The 19,567-nt window shown below is 31.5% G+C and overlaps 2 protein-coding genes across 3 annotated transcripts; both read left to right on the top strand.

The window, feature by feature from the left end:
• Positions 1 to 341: 341 nt before the first annotated feature.
• Positions 342 to 7,638, top strand: LOC139495915 (cathepsin L-like peptidase). Its single transcript, XM_071284324.1, has 8 exons — positions 342 to 472; positions 1,736 to 1,875; positions 2,396 to 2,501; positions 3,083 to 3,241; positions 3,987 to 4,110; positions 6,027 to 6,127; positions 6,639 to 6,916; positions 7,396 to 7,638. The coding sequence occupies exons 2-8, from the start codon at positions 1,736 to 1,738 to the stop codon at positions 7,493 to 7,495; spliced, it is 1,008 nt and encodes a 335-aa protein (XP_071140425.1). The 5' UTR covers positions 342 to 472; the 3' UTR covers positions 7,496 to 7,638.
• A 3,121-nt stretch (positions 7,639 to 10,759) lies between these two features.
• On the top strand, positions 10,760 to 18,085 carry LOC139495914 (procathepsin L-like). Of its 2 annotated transcripts, none has more exons than XM_071284323.1 (8): positions 10,760 to 10,835; positions 12,634 to 12,773; positions 13,540 to 13,645; positions 14,030 to 14,188; positions 15,000 to 15,114; positions 15,691 to 15,791; positions 16,838 to 17,109; positions 17,889 to 18,085. In XM_071284323.1, the coding sequence occupies exons 2-8, from the start codon at positions 12,634 to 12,636 to the stop codon at positions 17,986 to 17,988; spliced, it is 993 nt and encodes a 330-aa protein (XP_071140424.1). In that variant the 5' UTR covers positions 10,760 to 10,835; the 3' UTR covers positions 17,989 to 18,085. The 2 variants fall into 2 exon arrangements, with proteins under 2 accessions (XP_071140424.1, XP_071140423.1); XM_071284322.1 differs by lacking the exon at positions 10,760 to 10,835 and adding an exon at positions 11,373 to 11,478.
• Positions 18,086 to 19,567: the final 1,482 nt, after the last annotated feature.

The following is a 19,567-nucleotide window of genomic DNA, read 5'->3' as shown; positions in this document are numbered from 1 at the left end:
AACTCTTGGGAAAATTCCAAACGGAAAGTCTGCAAACAAATGGGAAAAAACCAAAAGCTCAAACACATAAAATGATTTGATAACAAGCATTTTCTGCTGAAGAGAATGATGGGTTTTATAGCTAGCCAATGCTCTCACTTGTATGATTCTATCATATTGAGAAACATGTCTAAAAAAAAACAAAGACATACTTGAGGTAAAAATATCAAATATTAAACCACAAAGTTCAACAAATAGTACAAGATAGTACAATCTACTTTTCGAACGAAAAAAAGTGAATTATAATATATGCAGATCATTGTTTAAACATTACATAAAAATGTCCATATTCTATGACATACATGTACTAGTATTAACGAAATCATATGAATTTTTGTACCACGTGGAATACCTCGGGATTCATCACCTATAGCGTATGATATAAAAAGATAAACAAAGTTATCTGACATTACTGTGTCTCTAAACAACCAAGGTAAGTGGATCAACTTTAGTTAAGGTTAACTCAAATTTTAGATACATGTAGTTTTTATGTTCAATATTTCTTGATGCAATTCAGCAGTTTTTCGTTTGGGTTTTATTCGCCAATTTTTTCCAATTTTTCCACATAAACTTAATTGTCAAAACTTTTGGAATAAATAAATAGTTAAACATATTAAAACATGTGACCGCAAAAACAAACTAATTAATAAATATGCGTAGCAAATGCATTATAATACAATGCTATTTGATCGCGAATTTTGAGATTTTTTTACTTCATATATAATTGCTAACTTAGTCTTTTCATTAAATGGACGATTGAATAAACAAACAAAGACAAAGAGACGTTAAAGTAGTGGAAATACGGGATTTATTTTGTATGTAAAATATAGCTTTTATATGTATATCAATGTAAAACCGCATATTCCCAAAATAAAATGTTGTTTTCTGTAGTAGTATAGCTACTTAGAGAGAAGGTTTACATTTGGAAAAATATGACCTTGGTTTCAATCTTTTTCATGAAATATAATTAAACAAGGTCAATATTTGATTATTAAATGGTTATATTTGACAACACCTGATAGGTTAAACAATTCTTTTCCAAGGAGTACTGTATGGTGTTCAGATCTTGACAATACATAAGGAATGTCAGTTGTACATTATGTAAAAAAAAATAGTTCTAAACTAACGATACAAAAATGCACTTTTATGTATGACAGTAGACGTGGCACATAAATGTACACGAAAAAGAGGGAAAGACACGATTTTTAGAATATGAGATATTGGTGGTAGAAAAATGTTCATTCGGGATGCTATATTGAGTTAAAAAAGTGGAATCTTGAAAAATGGAAACATTTTACACATAAATAAAATGCATGACAAACTTGAACAATTCACCGTGCATTCTTCTTGCACGAATAAAAATTGACCTGTCCAAGATGTAGAAATATGAGGCCCACCGAGTACTTCTATCTTGTTTTGTGTCGAGTACATGCATGTATATAATAAAAATGAGAATGGACATGGGGAATGTGTCAAAGCGACAACAACCCGACCATAGAGTAGACAACAGCCGAAGGCCACCGATCGGTCTTCAATGTAGCGAGAAACTCCCGCACCCGAATCTTTATTCGAGACTATGCCGCAGACCCGACTTTTATCATAACTATTTGAAATAAGAACACCGTGTTACCTTTCGCAACTTCAATTAATGTTTTATATACATGTACGTAATATTTTCTTTTTATTCTATCCCTAGATGTTCCGTTTGATGATAATCGCCGCTGTCACTGTTGCTGCCCTGGCCTCTACACTGGTAACACCAGAACTAGATGACCAATGGGAGAGCTTCAAAGACTTGTACAACAAACAATATGGCGAACAGGAACATTTAATGAGGTTAATATACGTTAATTTATTCACTACATGGAATGAATAAATTAAAACAAGGTCAAATATAATAGTTAAAATTATCTTTTTTTCAATATTCCAATAGGGAACATACTTTATATAATTGTAAATTGGTTTATTGATACAATTAGTTAAAATTATGTCAAAGGATGATATTGAACTAAATTTTTATAAACATGTTTTGCTCTATTTCGCCTGGGTTTAACACGTCCTTTTGTTTTCTATTTTGAATTACTCAATATTGACATGTGTTATAAATGCTGTGGTCTGCTATCTTAATCTACATGTTAAAAATTTTGCTTAGTGTTGATGGCCGCATTTAAAGGTTAATACAAAATTTGTTCAAGAATGATATCACACGACCTATTGTTGTTTATGCATTTTCGTCCTTTTGTCACGGGTGAATTGTTACCTCACTGACAATCATACTAGCTCTCCTGAACAATTTCAAAAAAATGCTGTAAATTATTTTCACCAATATTTGACCTCATTTGTGATATATTTTTAGGCGTTTAATTTGGGAGAGCAACTTGAGATACATACAAAAACACAACCTGGATGCAGACAAAGGTCTTCATTCATATATTCTTGGAGAAAATGAATATTCTGATATGGTTAGTATTATATACTGTGTACATTGGATGTTTGTTATGGGGTTAGAATATTAAACATTCAAGAACAAGACTATTAAAGTTAAATACGCTTTTCATAGTGTCGAGGAAAATAAAGCCTTATTAGTACCACAATTTATATTTAGATGTGAATAGGAAATATTAAAAGATCTTGATTTCAAAGTATCTTAAATGATCTAAAGTAATTGCCAAAAAATAAACAACAATAGAAAGGGTATGATTAGAACAATGTTTTTGCTGCCTTACATATTTGAAACATTCAAATTACATTTTGTAAGTACAAGTTCCAAACTAGGTAGAAATGTACTGAACCTAAAATAATTTAAAGTTCAATATTTCTATGAGTATATAGATCCTATGTGTAACAATTTATTATGCATAACTGCATGCCAGATCTTAACATGACACATTCTTGTACTATTTTAAGCAACATAAAATGGGATTACAGGCATGCATGTAACTGTAAAGATTGTATGACAGGGCAAATATGTAGAAAAAAATCCTAATTCAGAAAAAAACCTCTATTAGTTTGGTACAATAACTATTTATTTTTATTTTTGCAGACACACAAAGAATTTGTATCAGTAATGAATGGATATATTATGCCAAATGGTAGCAAGAAAGGAGACACATTCATGGCACCAATTGGAGTAGAACTGAAGGATGTCCCTACATCTGTTGATTGGAGAACCAAGGGTTACGTCACTGAGGTCAAAAACCAGGTATGTGTTCTTCCTCAAATGGATAAAAAAAATCACTGCATATAAACATGACAAAAATGTTGTATATTAAGTAGCCAATCTAGCAACAAAAACTTCTATCTGGCACTGTTGTAATTTTTAAAATTATTTAAGATAATCTTTTCCTTTACAGACAATTAGCTTTTTAGTTTACCGGAGTTCTACTAGATTATTTCTTTTAGTGTAGATTGATGGTATGGCGTTATTGAAACACAAATTATTTTGTTGGTACTTGCAATGACAGAATGTATACATAATGACGAGGAAAATATATAATCTTCTAACTTGAACCTTTTTAAAAGTGCTTACTCAAAATATATAAGAGGAAAACAATTACCTGCAATAATGAGCAATTCACCATAAACCTAACAAACCGTAGATAAAGTTAGGTAATTCACCATAAACCTAACAAACCGTAGATAAAGTTAGGTAATTCACTATAAACCTAACAAACCGTAAATAAAGTTAGGTAATCTAAAAAAAAAATAATCAGCAATTGTAAACTTACCTTCTTATGCGTACCTATTATAAACTGTTTGTCCTGTGAAGTTCTTGTCCTAAACATGCATGAAATATTTACCACTGAACGTTATTAAGTAACCAACAATCAATCAGTCAACCCTGTGGGATTCTCCTTTAAATGCATATGAATTTTCAAAATATTTAATTTTCCTTGTGTTTGTTATCTTCTCACACGATCTTTTAAGATTGTTTTCTTTTACCACAGGGACAATGTGGATCATGTTGGGCCTTTTCAACAACCGGTTCCCTGGAAGGTCAGACGTTCAAGAAAACACAGAAACTAGTGTCACTTTCTGAACAGAACTTAGTGGACTGCTCATCAAAAGAAGGTTAGCTTTTAATGCCCCAATTATGGGCATTATCTTTTCTGGTCTATGGGTCCGTTCATCCGTCTGTTCGTTCGTTCGTCCCGCTTCGGGTTCAAGTTTTTGGTTGAGGTCGTTTTTTATGAAGTTGAAGTCCAATCAACTTGAAACTTAGTACACATGTTCCTTATGATATTGTCTTTCTAATTTTAATGCCAAATCAGAGGGTTTCCCCCATTTTTACGGTCCATTGAAAATAGAAAATGATAGTGCGGATGGGGCATCCGTGTACTATGAACACATTCTTGTTTATCAATATGTCGTCTAACAACATTCTGTCTTCTTTGGTCGCTATCTGTTTTTTAAGCGTCACAGTTTGTTATCCTACAAATCCTTGTAAATGTCTGAAACTGCCTATCGTAATAATTACTTTATTTGCTTTGTTCACACATTGTTGTTTATATGTTGGAATTATAAGCCACTGCCATATAAGTAAGATGTTTAGCTAGCCTCCCTTTTCTACCCGAGGAAATGCATTTAGTGCTAACTATGATAATTATTTTTACCTGTTTATAAACTTTTAAACATATATCAATATGCTTTTAAATGTGCTATGCTATGATTTTTATACGCCCGTCAAAATTTTGACGGGACGTATTACGGTATACAAATGTCCGGTGTCCATCCGTCCGTCCGTCTGTCCGGCGTAAACATGTCGCACCGTAACTTGAGAACGACTTATCCAAATTTCATGAAACTTAATATAGTTGTTTCTTATGATGGTCAAATGATCTGTATACTTTTTGGTGAAAATAAGATTTAAACTTATTGAGTTACGGCACTTTGTAACTAAAACAGGGGTGTGTGTTTTTTTCACATGTCGCACCGTATCTCAAAAACGTTTCTTGATTATTGCTTAAAACTTTACACACTTCTTAGTTATATTAATCTTAATATCTGTATACTTTTTGGTGATGATTCAAAATTTCATTATTGAGTTTTTGAGTATTTTGTAAAAAAGGGGGAGGGTTTTTTTACATGTCGCGCCGTATCTCAAAAACGATTTATGATTATTGCTTAAAACTTTACACACTTCTTTGTTATATTAATCTAAAGATCTGTATACTTTTTGGTGATGATTCAAAATTTCATTTTTGAGTTATTGAGTATTTTGTAAAAAAGAGGGAGGGTTTTTTAACATGTTGTGCCGTATCTCAAAAACGATTTATGATTATTGCTTAAAACTTTACACACTTCTTTGTTATATTAATCATAAGATCTGTATTCTTTTTGGTGATGACTCAAAATTTTATTTTTGAGTTATTGAGTATTTTGTAAAAAAGGGGAGGTTTTTTTTTACATGTCGCGCCGTATCTCAAAAACAATTTATGATTATTGCTTGAAACTGTACACACTTCTTTGTTATACTAATTTAAAGATCTGTATACCTTTTGGTTTGATTCAAAATTTTATTTTAGTGATATTTGTAAAAAAAACAGGGGGGGGGGTCACATGTCCCGCCGTGTCTCAAAAACAATAAATGGTTATTGCTTAAAACTTCCTCAGAAACTATTTATGATTATTGCATAAAACTTCCACACAAGACGTCGGGCGTATCATGCGCTCATGGCGCAGCTGTTTATTAAACTTTTAACTCTGCTAGGTCAAACCTGCCGTTCCCGGATAAAAGAGGAGGATAGTCATTCAAACCAAATATTACAAAAGCGAAAAGGTCCTATTTTAAAAAGCGCAAATGTCCTATGATTTGAAGCGCAAGTGTCCAAAAAAAAAAAGAAAGCGCAAAAGTCCTATGAAAAAATGCAAAGTCCCGCCCGTGATTGATTAAGTTTTTAGTCTTTAGTCTGTTAAATGAAATGCAAAATTAAAAAAAAAAAAAAATTACTTTGTATTTTTTAACAAATATCGACATTTTTTTTCAGGTAATAAGGGATGTCAAGGAGGATTAATGGACAATGGCTTCACATACATTAAAGTTAATAATGGCATTGATACTGAGCAGTCATATCCATACAAAGCCAGGGTAACCGGTTTATACATTTTAGCGTGTCCTTTCATCGTAATTCTCAGTAAAATATTATAAACTTATTTTTTTGTTTTCTCGTTGTTTGAAAGTACATTTAATTTGTTCAGAGTTTACTCCTTTTACATGCTTTTTAGTTAGCCTTGACTTAGTTTTATTGTTTATTTATTTGTTGGGGTATTTTAATAAATATATTTATTCTTTTGTCAACTGCAAAATTACAATTTTCACAGTTATGATCTAGGATATTTATATGTAAGATAAAAGGTGGCATAAAAATTGGCGGTCAAAATTAAGAAAAATGTGCCAAAAAAACCCAAAAAACATCGGCCATAATTTACGTAGAAAAAGACATTGAAACAATGTTAAGATCATTCTTATTATGTTGATTTATAATCCAAAAGTGAACTTTCAAATTGAATATGTCGGCCATATAACTAAGGTTAAGTAATTAGCTACACGTGTACAAGTATTGTACCTTGTCTCTAATACTATTTATTCTCACTTTTAGACAGGATTTTTCTGTAGATTTAAAAAGGCTGACATAGGAGCAACAGATACCGGATATGTTGACATCAAAAGAGGAAGCGAGGATGAATTGCAAATGGCGGTTGCCACAGTTGGACCCATTTCCGTTGCTATGGATGCTGGTCACCCATCATTCCAACATTATAAAACTGGAGTATACAGTGAAGCAAAATGTAGTTCATCACAATTGGATCATGGTGTGTTGGCTGTAGGTTATGGTAGCAGTGATTCAAGTGAAGATTACTGGATTGTTAAAAACAGGTAACAAATAAAACAAGTTTTTAGCTGTTGTCTGCTCTATGATCGGTGTTGTTGTCACTTTGACAAATTCCCCATTTCCATTCACAATTTTATTTCGGTGGTATATATTTATTGATGTTTTCGTGATAAGTTATATAGTGATTTACTTTTTGTATAATAAGAATTAAAATTATACGTTTGACTTTTCTATATTTTGTTTTAAATGTATACATGGTATATGCTTTTATTTCTTTTATATGCCGATGGAGAGTTTACATTTCGGAAAAACAAAAGCTCTTTAAAGTTTCTATTTTGTTTTTTACAAACACTTTGTTGATCTGTTTTCCGGGTATATTTTTTAGGTACATTTAAACGTTTGATTGGTTTTCAAAGCTGACTATGTTAATGCTTTTTTCTAAAGATATATTCAAATGTGCTGTTTTTAAAGATTTTGTAATATACGTTTTTATTAAGGCCTAATCTTTTTTTTTACTTTACAGTTGGGGTACTACCTGGGGTATGAAAGGATATTTTGAAATGTCCAGAAATAAAGAAAACATGTGTGGAATTGCAACCCAAGCCAGTTATCCTAAAGTATAGAAGACTAGTTACTGCAATGCACAATGTCATATATCATACTAGTGCCATTTAGTTTCGAACAGCAACAAATAGTGTTATCTTGAAAAGGAGCAAAAGAACATAGTTTTGCATGTTCATAATACGACGAAGAAATAAATGTTTTATGAAGTGAAATGTATTGTTTATTTTATTTGAATTAAAAAAGTTAAACGAACGAACCAATTATAAAACAATATTTCAAAATTACTTGCATTATAACTATTAATGTTAAACATGTAGGCAGATCATTGGTTGTCTTCGTTAAATGCTTATTCAATTAGAGGAGGAAGGGAAACATAAATGGTTGATAATGTATATTGTAGTCTACATGTCTTGGCTTACTGGATGTATACCTCGGTCATGCATGAAATTCCAATTAACAAAATGATATATCATAAACTTGTGCCATGCGTTCTGAAATTGGTATTATATTCTGATGCTTAGGTATAGCAATAATAACTGTAACTTACACAAAACAGAAAGACATAAAGGACAAGTAGTCAAATGAAGCTTTGTCTGATAAAATGATAGGATTGGAACAGTTAGTTTACTTCATTTTCACACACATCTGCGAATATGGTTATTAGATATAAGAAGATATGGTTTGAGTGCCAATGAGACAATTCTCCATTCAAATCACGATTTGCAAAAGAAAAACACATTATAGGTCACAGTACGGTCTTTAACACGAAGCCTTGGCTCACACCGAACAGAAAACTATAAAGGGCTCCACAAATGACTACTGTTAAACCATTCAAGCGGGAAATGAGTTTGAACTAGAACTATGGAAATCCCATACTTTTTATCCAAAGCAATGAAAAGAGTCCAAACATACAATCGAATGAAAACAACTGTTCTGCTGCAAAAACACAGAATTGTTGATTAATGTTCATTAGATCCTTGTTGTGCTCAACGTTTGTAATTATGCATAACTATTTCTGCTTTGATGTTATAATACAAAAAGGTACATATATGAACTAACAACTTGTAGCTCATTATCCATATGGAAAAATATGATTGGTTGTTAGTTTTATCAGTATCTATTCGAATTCCCATGTATAGCAGTAAAGTTTATAGAATAACTGTTCTGTTGCACCTGAATGTCCTACTTATATCAATGTCGATCAATTTAGGTAATATTGTGCCAAACCTATTCTATCAATATGGTTCATGAACTAAAACCAACAACCGTATCGTGCGCTAATTTCAACTTGAAACGAATTTAGAGGAACGTATTTGTATACTGCTTACATTGGGCATTTTGATGCTTTCATTAATGAATCATTTACGAATTTTCCTTGAACTAGTATTTTACCGTAATGAAACACCACCGACTATTCAGATATAATACGATGTTGTATGAGTGCCGATGAGACTACTCTCCAGTCAATTCTCAATTGGTGAAACACAAACCATTATAGGCTAATGAACAACCTTCACCATGAAGCATTTTCTCACACCGAACAGCAACCAATAAAAAAAAACAACACCACTAGTGTAAATCTACTAATATTTGACATCAACTGCCTAATCTATATGAAAAATGAGAAACACACATGCACCAAATCAATACAAGACAACCACTGAACAACATGTTCCTGATTTAGGATAGATGCAAACAAATGCTGCAACTGGTTTAAGCGTGTCAATAGGCGACAACCGTCACCTTTAGCTGAAGTTGTGGTGTAACATTACAGTATAGAAAGACTATAAAATATTAATTAAAATGGGTTACCTCAAATAAAAACACACATGTGCCAAAAAACTAAAAATACAGTACTGTTTACTCTGGCATTGTTTTATTGAGCAGGTCAATTGCAGCGAATATACATTTTTAGACAAGGACTGTTAATTGCTGGTAGCTAGCTACGTCTATCAATTTATTGCTCCACATTTTTAGTGCACAAATTAAATAAACATGAATGTTCTTGCATGATTATCTGTTGTCTATGTTTTAATTATCTAAGATTCATAATTTATGTTTGATTTAATATTAATATCTAAAACTTTATTTTGATGTTTTCTGAACAATTGCAAATCATTTGGAATTACAAAATTATCTTCGTCACGCAAAATGCAGATCACTTGTCCGCGTGTTGTCCTTTTTTATTATATCAACTCATCAACAGTTGGATACATTTAAAAGGTGTTTTCCTCGGTCAACGCCCTAAAAGACATGAATTATCGTTATGCGCATATGATGCAGTGAAACGAATAATTTAAATGTATTTAATGAATGTCAATAACTTATTTTGAATTTATTGAACCATAAAATTAACTTTTGACTCTTCACATTGAATAATCCGCGACAATTTATTGCCATTCATTATAAATAAATTTCTATCAAAAATAAGGCTCAAAGAACTTTTTATATTATTTATATTAATAATAAGAACGTACATATATGTTGGCGTATGATTACAAAATGTCAGAGTGGGCGTGTCGCCATAAAAATTGACAACATTGAAAATTAAAGTAATACTTTTAACCAATCGGAAGTCATAAAATACACCAAATTTATTTATTTTATGATATTGTCAGTATACAACGTTTCATTTAACGTCAGACGGTGTAAACTTCCTTAAGTGTATTTTAAGTTGAATCCATTATACGAAGGGGTAAAAATGTGGTATTCAATAACACAAAAAGAACTTCTTTAACGTTTATGGGGACCCTTTGATTAAAATGGCTGACTTTACAACACAAGGTTATACACCTCTGCATTTGTACAAGTTTTAAAGCAAAGCATGCTCCATAACTATAAAGATTCAATGCATTTTTTATGTTTTAAATATAATCAGCTCTATTTGCTTCTTTTAGAGATAAACACAGTTATTTCTTTGGAAATACCTATCCTTTTAACAGACTTTTCTAACTTTTATCAACATTTGATTCAAAAGATAAAAAACGGTAGTTTTTGTAAAAGCATATGAAATGTAGTCCAAACAAAATATATATAAGAAAATGTTTTTATAAGTGCCAATAAAATAACTCTCTATCCAAGTCACCATTTGTAAAAAGTAAACCATTATAAATAAAAAAAAACAGCCTTCATCACGGAGCATGGGCCCACAACAAACAACAAGCTATGAATGGCTAAAAATGACTAGTGTAAACAACAAGCTATGAATGGCTAAAAATGACTAGTGTAAAAATAATTCAAAAAGAAAAACCAACTCTAATATAGATAAAAAAAAAAGAGAAACGAAAAACACTTAGGAACCACACGAACAAACGACACCCATTTAACAACAGGTTCATGACTTAGAACAGGTTCACACAAATGCAGCGTGTTTTAACAGGAACTAACATTCACCCTTAAGTAAGTATGCTATAAATTTGTGTAACATCTTACTGGAAAAAAACTAATTCATATAATTTAATTGCCATTTGATTAGGGACTTTCCGTTTTGAGTTCTGTATTTTTGGGATTGTACATTTCATTAAAAAAACCAGCAGTTTGTACTATATATTTATTTATTTAAAAAACATTCATCGGAAATTTGGTTCTACATGTATAAATTGATACATTAAAATGCTTTCACAACCAAGCCAAATGTAATGTTTAGAAAGAAGGAAACATCTGTTCGTTGTCGGGCTCTTTGCTAAATCAGTTAAAAATGTATCTTATCCCGATATTAAACAGTTGGACGCCATGATAAAAACAATTTTACGTTAGCAACGTCATTATCTCCCATGTAACTGTACCGTATACCCTTAAGCAACATAACATTACTAACCTAAGACGTAATATTATTTGATGTTTGATATCTAAGTAAACAAGCCTTGACAAACCTGAACAACTTTGTCTCACGAAACATATACATGTACATATATGTTGCACTTTTAATCGCTTCAATATTAAAACTATGTAGAACGACGTTTGTAACATCTCATATTGTATACATGTAGTATAAATAAACGTCAAAGTAGATCTGACAAACCAGTTTATCTTTAATACGAAGGTAAGCGTATCATGTAAACTATATGTTTGTTCTAAAATTGATAAATTTAATGTATGTACCAAGTCAGAAATATGACAGTTGATATCCATTCGATTGATGTGTTTGAGCTTTTGATTTTTCTATTTAATTACGGACTTTTCGTTTTGGATTTCCGTAGGTATTCGGAATTTGTAAATTTACTTAAAAAAAGAATACACTTTTAAGTGAAAAACATATTTAAATCTGACTGAAATGTCGTTTTGTAATTCGTAGTAACCTTAGATGTATATCATTTATTGATGTCCCAATTGCTAAATTGTTTTTTAAATTTTGTTAAATAAACGAAAAGTGTAACAGAAAATATATATTTTAATGTTTGTTGTTTCCGTGTTATCACAATGAAGAAAGAAATTGTTCTTGCTCATTCTTTGTCTAAGTGTATTAAACATGCAATTATTAAACATACTACCATCATGAACAAAATATATAGAAATATATAATAGACTTATAATTCATTGAAGCAGCAATCAAAAAACCCAATAAATTCACACAGATATTTAGATTTTATCACATGGTATGCAGTACATAGACACATTTCGACATCACATGCCTTCCAGTTTTAGGATCTTTTAAATTTAGTAATGATCTGAAGATAAAATTAGGACAGCAGATTCTTTTGAAACACTGCTTTGAAGCTTGCAACAAAAATTCATAGATTCACCAAATATTCGATCATTGGTCATAAGTTGTTTACATATATTAAAGCTAGACTAATCACCTAATCTACAGGAATAAACCAGCATACCCTTTACACACGTAACACTGTAGTTATGGCTGCCATTCTTCCGAACAAAAATCATATATCAACACAAATAATAGTTAAGGAAAAATACTTCTTAAATCTTTTGAGATAATTATCTTAAGTAGTATATTTGAAATTGTTTTCATGGATTCATATTTATATTTAAAGGCTACAAACTCAAATTATTCAAGCCGTAACAAGTAAAAAGTAAAACTGAACTGAACTCCGAGGAAAATTCAAAACGAAAAGTCCGTAATCAAATAACAAAATCAAATGATAAAACACATCAAACGAATGGACAACAACTGTCCTAAATGGTCCTTTGAAATAAAGCATAACTTGATAGGATTTAGATATTTTGTTTTATTTTGTAGATGTTTCGTTTGTGTATACTGGTAGCAATCGGTGTTGCAGCTCTGGCTTCTTCTCTGATCACACCAGAGCTTGACAATCAATGGGAGGAATTCAAATTGACGTACAAGAAAACATATAGTCCTTCGGAACATCAGCAGAGGTACTTTTCCAAGATTTCTTTAAACGATTATATTTCGGTTTGTTTGGTCTTTAAAAAACCAACAACCAATGCTTCTACCATAGTTGTAAGTTATGTAAATGAGTTAATTTAGCACTCTTTAATTCATATATCTCTGTACATATCATTTGAAACACTATTAATTTTGTTTCCTATTTTATATTACCAAGTACAATATTTTTTTATAAATTGCAATACATGTATGCCATAGATAATCATTCTCAAAAATCGGTTACATGTGATAAACTTTTTATTATGGCACGGTATAATCCAAATTATTAAAGCGGTAACAATTTTACTCATCAAAAAATATTTCCGCAAATAACATATAATAATATTTCTGTACCGAATCTGTGTTTCTAAATTAATTATATTGCGTAAAAAAGATTGCATCCTAACACACCTAATCCCTTCTTAGAAAACAAAACCTGTTACCTATAACGTCCTGTCGGGATCAAGTGTCGCGAAAACAAATGTCTTCAATGATGAGCCAAGGGTAGATTATTTTTTAAAAAGTAAAATAAACATGCCTCTTTGCATATATTTGCAATTTTGTGCACAATACTAGTTTAAATAGGGATGCCGTTAGTTTCAATTGATTTGTGACGTCATGAAAAAGCTGTTTAACTGATTGGAATAAATAGAAACAATTTAAGGTATTTGCTTTTATTGTGAGAGGTAGACATTTTATTACATAAAAAGGTATATGACTGTGATCTTTGTGGTAAATCAATTATTGTTTATTCAGACGTATAATATGGGAGAGTAACCTACGATACATTAGAAAACACAACATTGATGCTGAAAAAGGACTGCACACATATATTCTTGGCGAGAATGAATACTCTGATATGGTAAATAACGTCAAATATATTATGAATATTCATAATTTGATCACACATTGTTTCTTCATAACTAGAGACATAAGCTGATGGACTGGTGTATTGTCATCATTTGTGAACTAAATAAAAAAAAAGAATGAATATTCTCCAAAACACAGGTTATTAAATTTAATAATTAATATAAATAAATAAAAGTGTGTATCTACTTATTGAACGTCACATCGAATGCCACATTTATATTAAATCGTTTAACTATCGTAATTATTCAGATTAATGCACGAAATGTTATAATAGTACAGTTAACACTATTGATGGTTTAATTATAACATTCAGATATATTTCAAAATACTTTTTAAACAAATTATCAAATGAAATTTCGCATAATTTAATCTACAGACAAACAAGGAGTTTGTATCAGTAATGAATGGATTCAGAATGCGTAATTCAAGACGAGATGGTAACACTTTCCTAGCACCAGATGGTGTCACAGTTAACAGTCTACCATCTACTGTAGATTGGAGAACCAAGGGCTACGTTACTAAAGTTAAAAATCAGGTTTGCATTATTTATATCTTTCAAAGTGGGTTCATGATCTTAGCTTGTCCTGGGTAATACACATTGGGAATGCATGTGAGGGATCATGCCATAATGTGTTGTTTCATAGGTAAATAAGGAAAGTCCGATTATATCTAACACTCAGGGAGATTAAGATCCTGATATGTTTGTAATTTTATGCGAGTCTCACAAGTGAGATGTTAATTAGCTACCTGTAAAACCAGGTTTAGTCCATCATTTTCAACATAGGATTAAACCTTTTTGCTGTTTGACATAACTGCTTACATCCACTTCATTTAACTTTGGTGGATTAATGTCTCATTGGCACGTCTTCTATTTTTATATCATTGATACATTGTATCTGTTTGTTTGTAAACCAGTTGATGAAGAACCTGACTAAGTTTTGATCAATCAAAACATTCGCCCGAGGTTTTTCATTTGGTACAATATAAAACAAAACATTATATTATTGCCAATGAGACAACTCTCTATAACAATTTCATACCATTAATGTTTTCGTTTTACACAGCTTATACCTTTTCGTGGGGTTCTGTGCGTAAATACTGCATGATGGTATGTTATTTGGTTCCAAATAAACTATAAATTCCTGATTATGCTGCTATTACTTGACTGATTTATAGTAGGTCATTGCACTTTTTTTGTAAAACTGGGTTTTGTAATTTTCATCGTATTAATTCTAATAGATAATGTCATATCAAGATATACTAGTTGTTAGTTGCTCTGATCGTGATTCTGTACATGTTTTGAACTTACATGTAACAGTCAGTCATGTTATTCTATATTTTCATAGAAAGCCTGTGGATCATGTTGGGCATTTTCAGCAGTTGGATCAGTAGAGGGACAATGGTTCAAGAAGACACAAACTTTAGTATCACTCTCTGAACAGAACATACTTGATTGTTTAGGTATAGTAGCTTATATGTTCTAATTGTGTATGATAAAAACTTTAATCAATAAAGTCAACAGTAGTATACCGCTGTTCGAAAGTCATAAATCGATTGAGAGAAAACAAATCTTCTTACAAACTAAAACCGAAGGAAACACCTCAACTATAAAGGATAACGACAAAACAATATAAACGCTGAAGTGCAGCAAAAGAACCAACGACAATGCAACACACACAGAAACAAGTATAAGATAACAATTGCGATATTTCGTATAAACAAAGACTAAGCTCATCAAATATTTCGCCCACAAGTTGATATCAGATGAGAATAACCTCAATATAAAACAGATACAATGAATGCGAAAGGTAACAAAGGGAAAACCAAATTTCCGAAACGCCCGAAACCGCGTTTTGGTAGGTTTTGTATCGCACTAAGCATGCTAAGCTTAAGTATATTGTTATTATGCCATTTTCAATTTGTTTTTGACTAGTAAATTTCAAAAATTCTATTGGTATCCTTCACCCCTCATTTACTTCAAAAGACGATTAACAAATATTTATGTTTTGAAGTGACAGACATTTTATTGTTTGATAGGTCAAGGTAATTGTCTTGGTGGATGGATCGATGATGCATTTCAGTACATAAAAAATAACAGTGGAATAGATTCTGAAGAATCGTATCCATACAGAGACCACGTAAGATTTTGATACTGTTACTTAACTGAATTAGTATGATAATGTTAACGTATTTCTTCGTTTTAAGTAGAAAATAAGAGCACGCAATTTCGAAATATAAACAAAAACAAACCACACAATATTATCCGAAAATTGGTATGCAGTACACATTGTTTACGTAATGTCTTCGTTTTAAGTAAAAAATAAGATCACACAATTTCGAAATATAAACAAAAACAAACCACACAATATTATCCGAAAATTGGTATGCAGTACACACTGTGTACGTAATGTCTTCGTTTTAAGTAAAAATAAGATCACACTATTTCGAAATATAAACAAAAACCACACAGTATTATCCGAAAATTGGTATGCAGTACACACTGTTTACGTAATGTCTTCGTTTTAAGTAAAAAATAAGATCACACAATTTCGAAATATAAACAAAAACAAACCACACAATATTATCCGAAAATTGGTATGCAGTACACATTGTTTACGTAATGTCTTCGTTTTAAGTAAAAAATAAGATCACACAATTTCGAAATATAAACAAAAACAAACCACACAATATTATCCGAAAATTGGTATGCAGTACACACTGTGTACGTAATGTCTTCGTTTTAAGTAAAAATAAGATCACACTATTTCGAAATATAAACAAAAACCACACAGTATTATCCGAAGATTGGTATGCAGTACACACTGTTTACGTAATGTCTTCGTTTTAAGTAAAAAATAAGATCACACAATTTCGAAATATAAACAAAAACAAACCACACAGTATTATCCAAAAATTGGTATGCAGTACACACTTACGTATACACCTACAACTAACAATTAAATTTTCCTTTCGAATAAGCTGTTCTTTTTTTTACCAGTAATGTTTATTCTAGATGAGCTACCAATACATATTTTGATCTAATATTCAATTTACTATTGATTTTTAAACATTTCGGCAAATTTTCTGAAAAATCTATCTTGATTTACTCTCGTAAGAATCCCTATTTTATACAGAACTGTTATATGGTATTGATAGTTAATGGCAATTTACAATGATATTACAGAAATGGTTTTGTAGATTCAATCGAGATAATATTCGCGCAACAATAACCGGATATGTCGATCTAACTGCACAAAGCGAGGAAGAAGTGCAAATGGCTGTTGCTTCAGTTGGACCAATATCAGTGGCAATTGATGCATCTGGACCGCCATTTCAACATTACAAAAGTGGAATATACAACTATAAATATTGCAGTTCAACGGTATTAGATCACGCAGTACTTACCGTTGGATATGGAGCAAGTGGGGCAGATAACTACTGGATTATTAAAAACAGGTTGGTATAGATATAAGAATACGAAGCTGATAACATGGGATGAAATTTGTTTATATTCCTTATTACAACCATTATTCAATTTATGTAGCCGATCTTTTGTATAGAAAACAAATTAAAGTCACTGCAGAAATATTTACCGTTCTGATTTTATAACTTTTGTTCTATGTACGATTTGTTTACCCACAATGGCATTTTCAAATATACGACAGATAAAAAAATATATATTTTTTAACTCCCAAAACGGTGTGATTGGTGGACAACTAACACAAATTAAGTTATATTCCTGTTCCCCAAAGGTTATAAGTTTTAGCGACCAAAATTGAATTATATTCCCGTTACCCAAAGGTTATAAATTTTACGGACGCCATCACCAGTTGGTTGACCGTTATGGAATAACCGTTTCACAAATGATATCGGATATGTTCCTTACGTCGTAACTACAATCCCCTTCCCTTTCATGAATGTGACCTACCGAATTAGACTATTTGCCGGATTTGTTATCACATAAGCAACACGACGGGTGCCACATGTGGAGCAGGATCTGCTTACCCTTCCGGAGCACCTGAGATCACCCCTAGTTTTTGGTGGGGTTCGTGTTGTTTATTCTTTAGTTTTCTATGTTGTGTTTTGTGTACTATTGTTTGTCTGTTTGTCTTTTTCATTTTTAGCCATGACGTTGTCAGTTTATTTTAGATTTCTGAGTTTGACTGTCCCTTTGGTATCTTACGTCACTCTTGTAAGACAGTTCTTACTATGCAAATATTATTTGACTATTTCAGCTGGGGAACATCATGGGGGATGGAAGGATATTTCAATATGGTGAGAAACAATAACAACACATGTGGAATTGCAACGCAGGCGAGTTTTCCTACTGTATAAACAGTTATAACACTAAAAATACCTGTTATTTTATATTTACAACCATGATTATTGAATTTATTATGTGAATAAAAACGAACGCACGTTTTGTAACTCATTCTGCACATTTGTACTTTGAGAGATCTATTATACCTAAACTGTTGTATTGTTGTATGGCCTGTGTTATCCTTTTTTTGTCTTTTGTTTTATTATATTCATTTGTATCTGCAGGGCCGGATCAAGCCATTTTCAAAAAAGGGGGGAAGGTCCCATTCCAGAGTAAAGGGGGGGTTCCAGCTATATGCTCCCATTCAAATGCATTTGCAATTGCGTCCAAAAAAAAGGGGGTGGGGTTCCAACTCACCGGACCCCCCCCCTTGGTTCCGCCAATGATCTAAACTGAACTATATACAAAGTAAGATGTTATATACCTTTCAGTAATGCCACGTGCAAGTGTATCAAAACCAGGATTGAAGAGAGAAATTTTGTATTTGCACTAGACGCCAGTTTCGTCTAGAAAAATATTCACAAATGACGCTCAAATAAAAACAAATAAAATGACCAAATAAAAAATGAAGATGAAGAGCGCTGAGGACCAAACAAATACCATGTGTCCTTTTTGTTTGTTTCAAGGCATAATCTCAAAAAAAAGAAACAATGTGAAATGAACGATTAATATCAACAAAATCAATGATCGTAGAATTTTCACGCATGTGTATACTTTTGTTTTCAATCATACATGTATATGATAGTACCAGCAGCTTATAATTACTTTGACACATATGCAAAATATACATTTATTGCATAGAGTCAACAAAACATCAACCATAATCAATTAAATACATTTAAACACAGTTAATACCGCAGCGGTCTTTTACATAAGTAAAGTATAGATAGCTTACATACATTATGTTCCCTAGAATGCCTCTTTGAGCTACCTTTCATAGTGAGTGACTTGAAACGTTCAGCAGGATTCTTAATTCGAACACGCTCATGCCGATGAAGATTAAGCAGATTTGAAAAAAGTGCTAACGCCATGACACAACATAGTGAAAACAAACCACAAAACAAACCACTGTTTACAACACAGAACAGAGGAAACTTACGACTTAGCAACACACAATCCCCTCCCCAACCGCACAAAATATCGCAGATGAAATATTAATTTGCAAGTAAATAATTCGACCTCAATGAAACCATATTCATGTGACATTTACTTAACTTAGCTGGTGATCTGTTACGCATGTTTTCAGCTACAAAAAGGAAAGCGAGTGTCAACATGGTGAACATAGAAATAAAGCAAAGATGAACCATTTGGAATCAATCCTCAAAATCATACTTATACAAGAAAACACAAGAATAAATATATATTTTAACATACATTATGAAATCAATTATGAAAACTTCAATGCACGTGATAGCTATCTAATCATATATTTATATTTTTGTTTATATCGGGTTATATGATTGTTTAAAGTTTTCTGATTTCATCTCTTTATTCACTTTGACAGCATTTAGTCAAAATTAAACTAAATACAGATGAAAATAATCGAGTTCATATATTTTTATTATTTTAGAAAATTTTGTAATTTGTTATACA

This window comes from Mytilus edulis, chromosome 11, assembly GCF_963676685.1.
Source record: "Mytilus edulis chromosome 11, xbMytEdul2.2, whole genome shotgun sequence".
Taxonomy (NCBI): Eukaryota; Metazoa; Mollusca; class Bivalvia; order Mytilida; family Mytilidae; genus Mytilus; species Mytilus edulis.
This window is presented reverse-complemented; position numbering and strand designations above follow the sequence as displayed.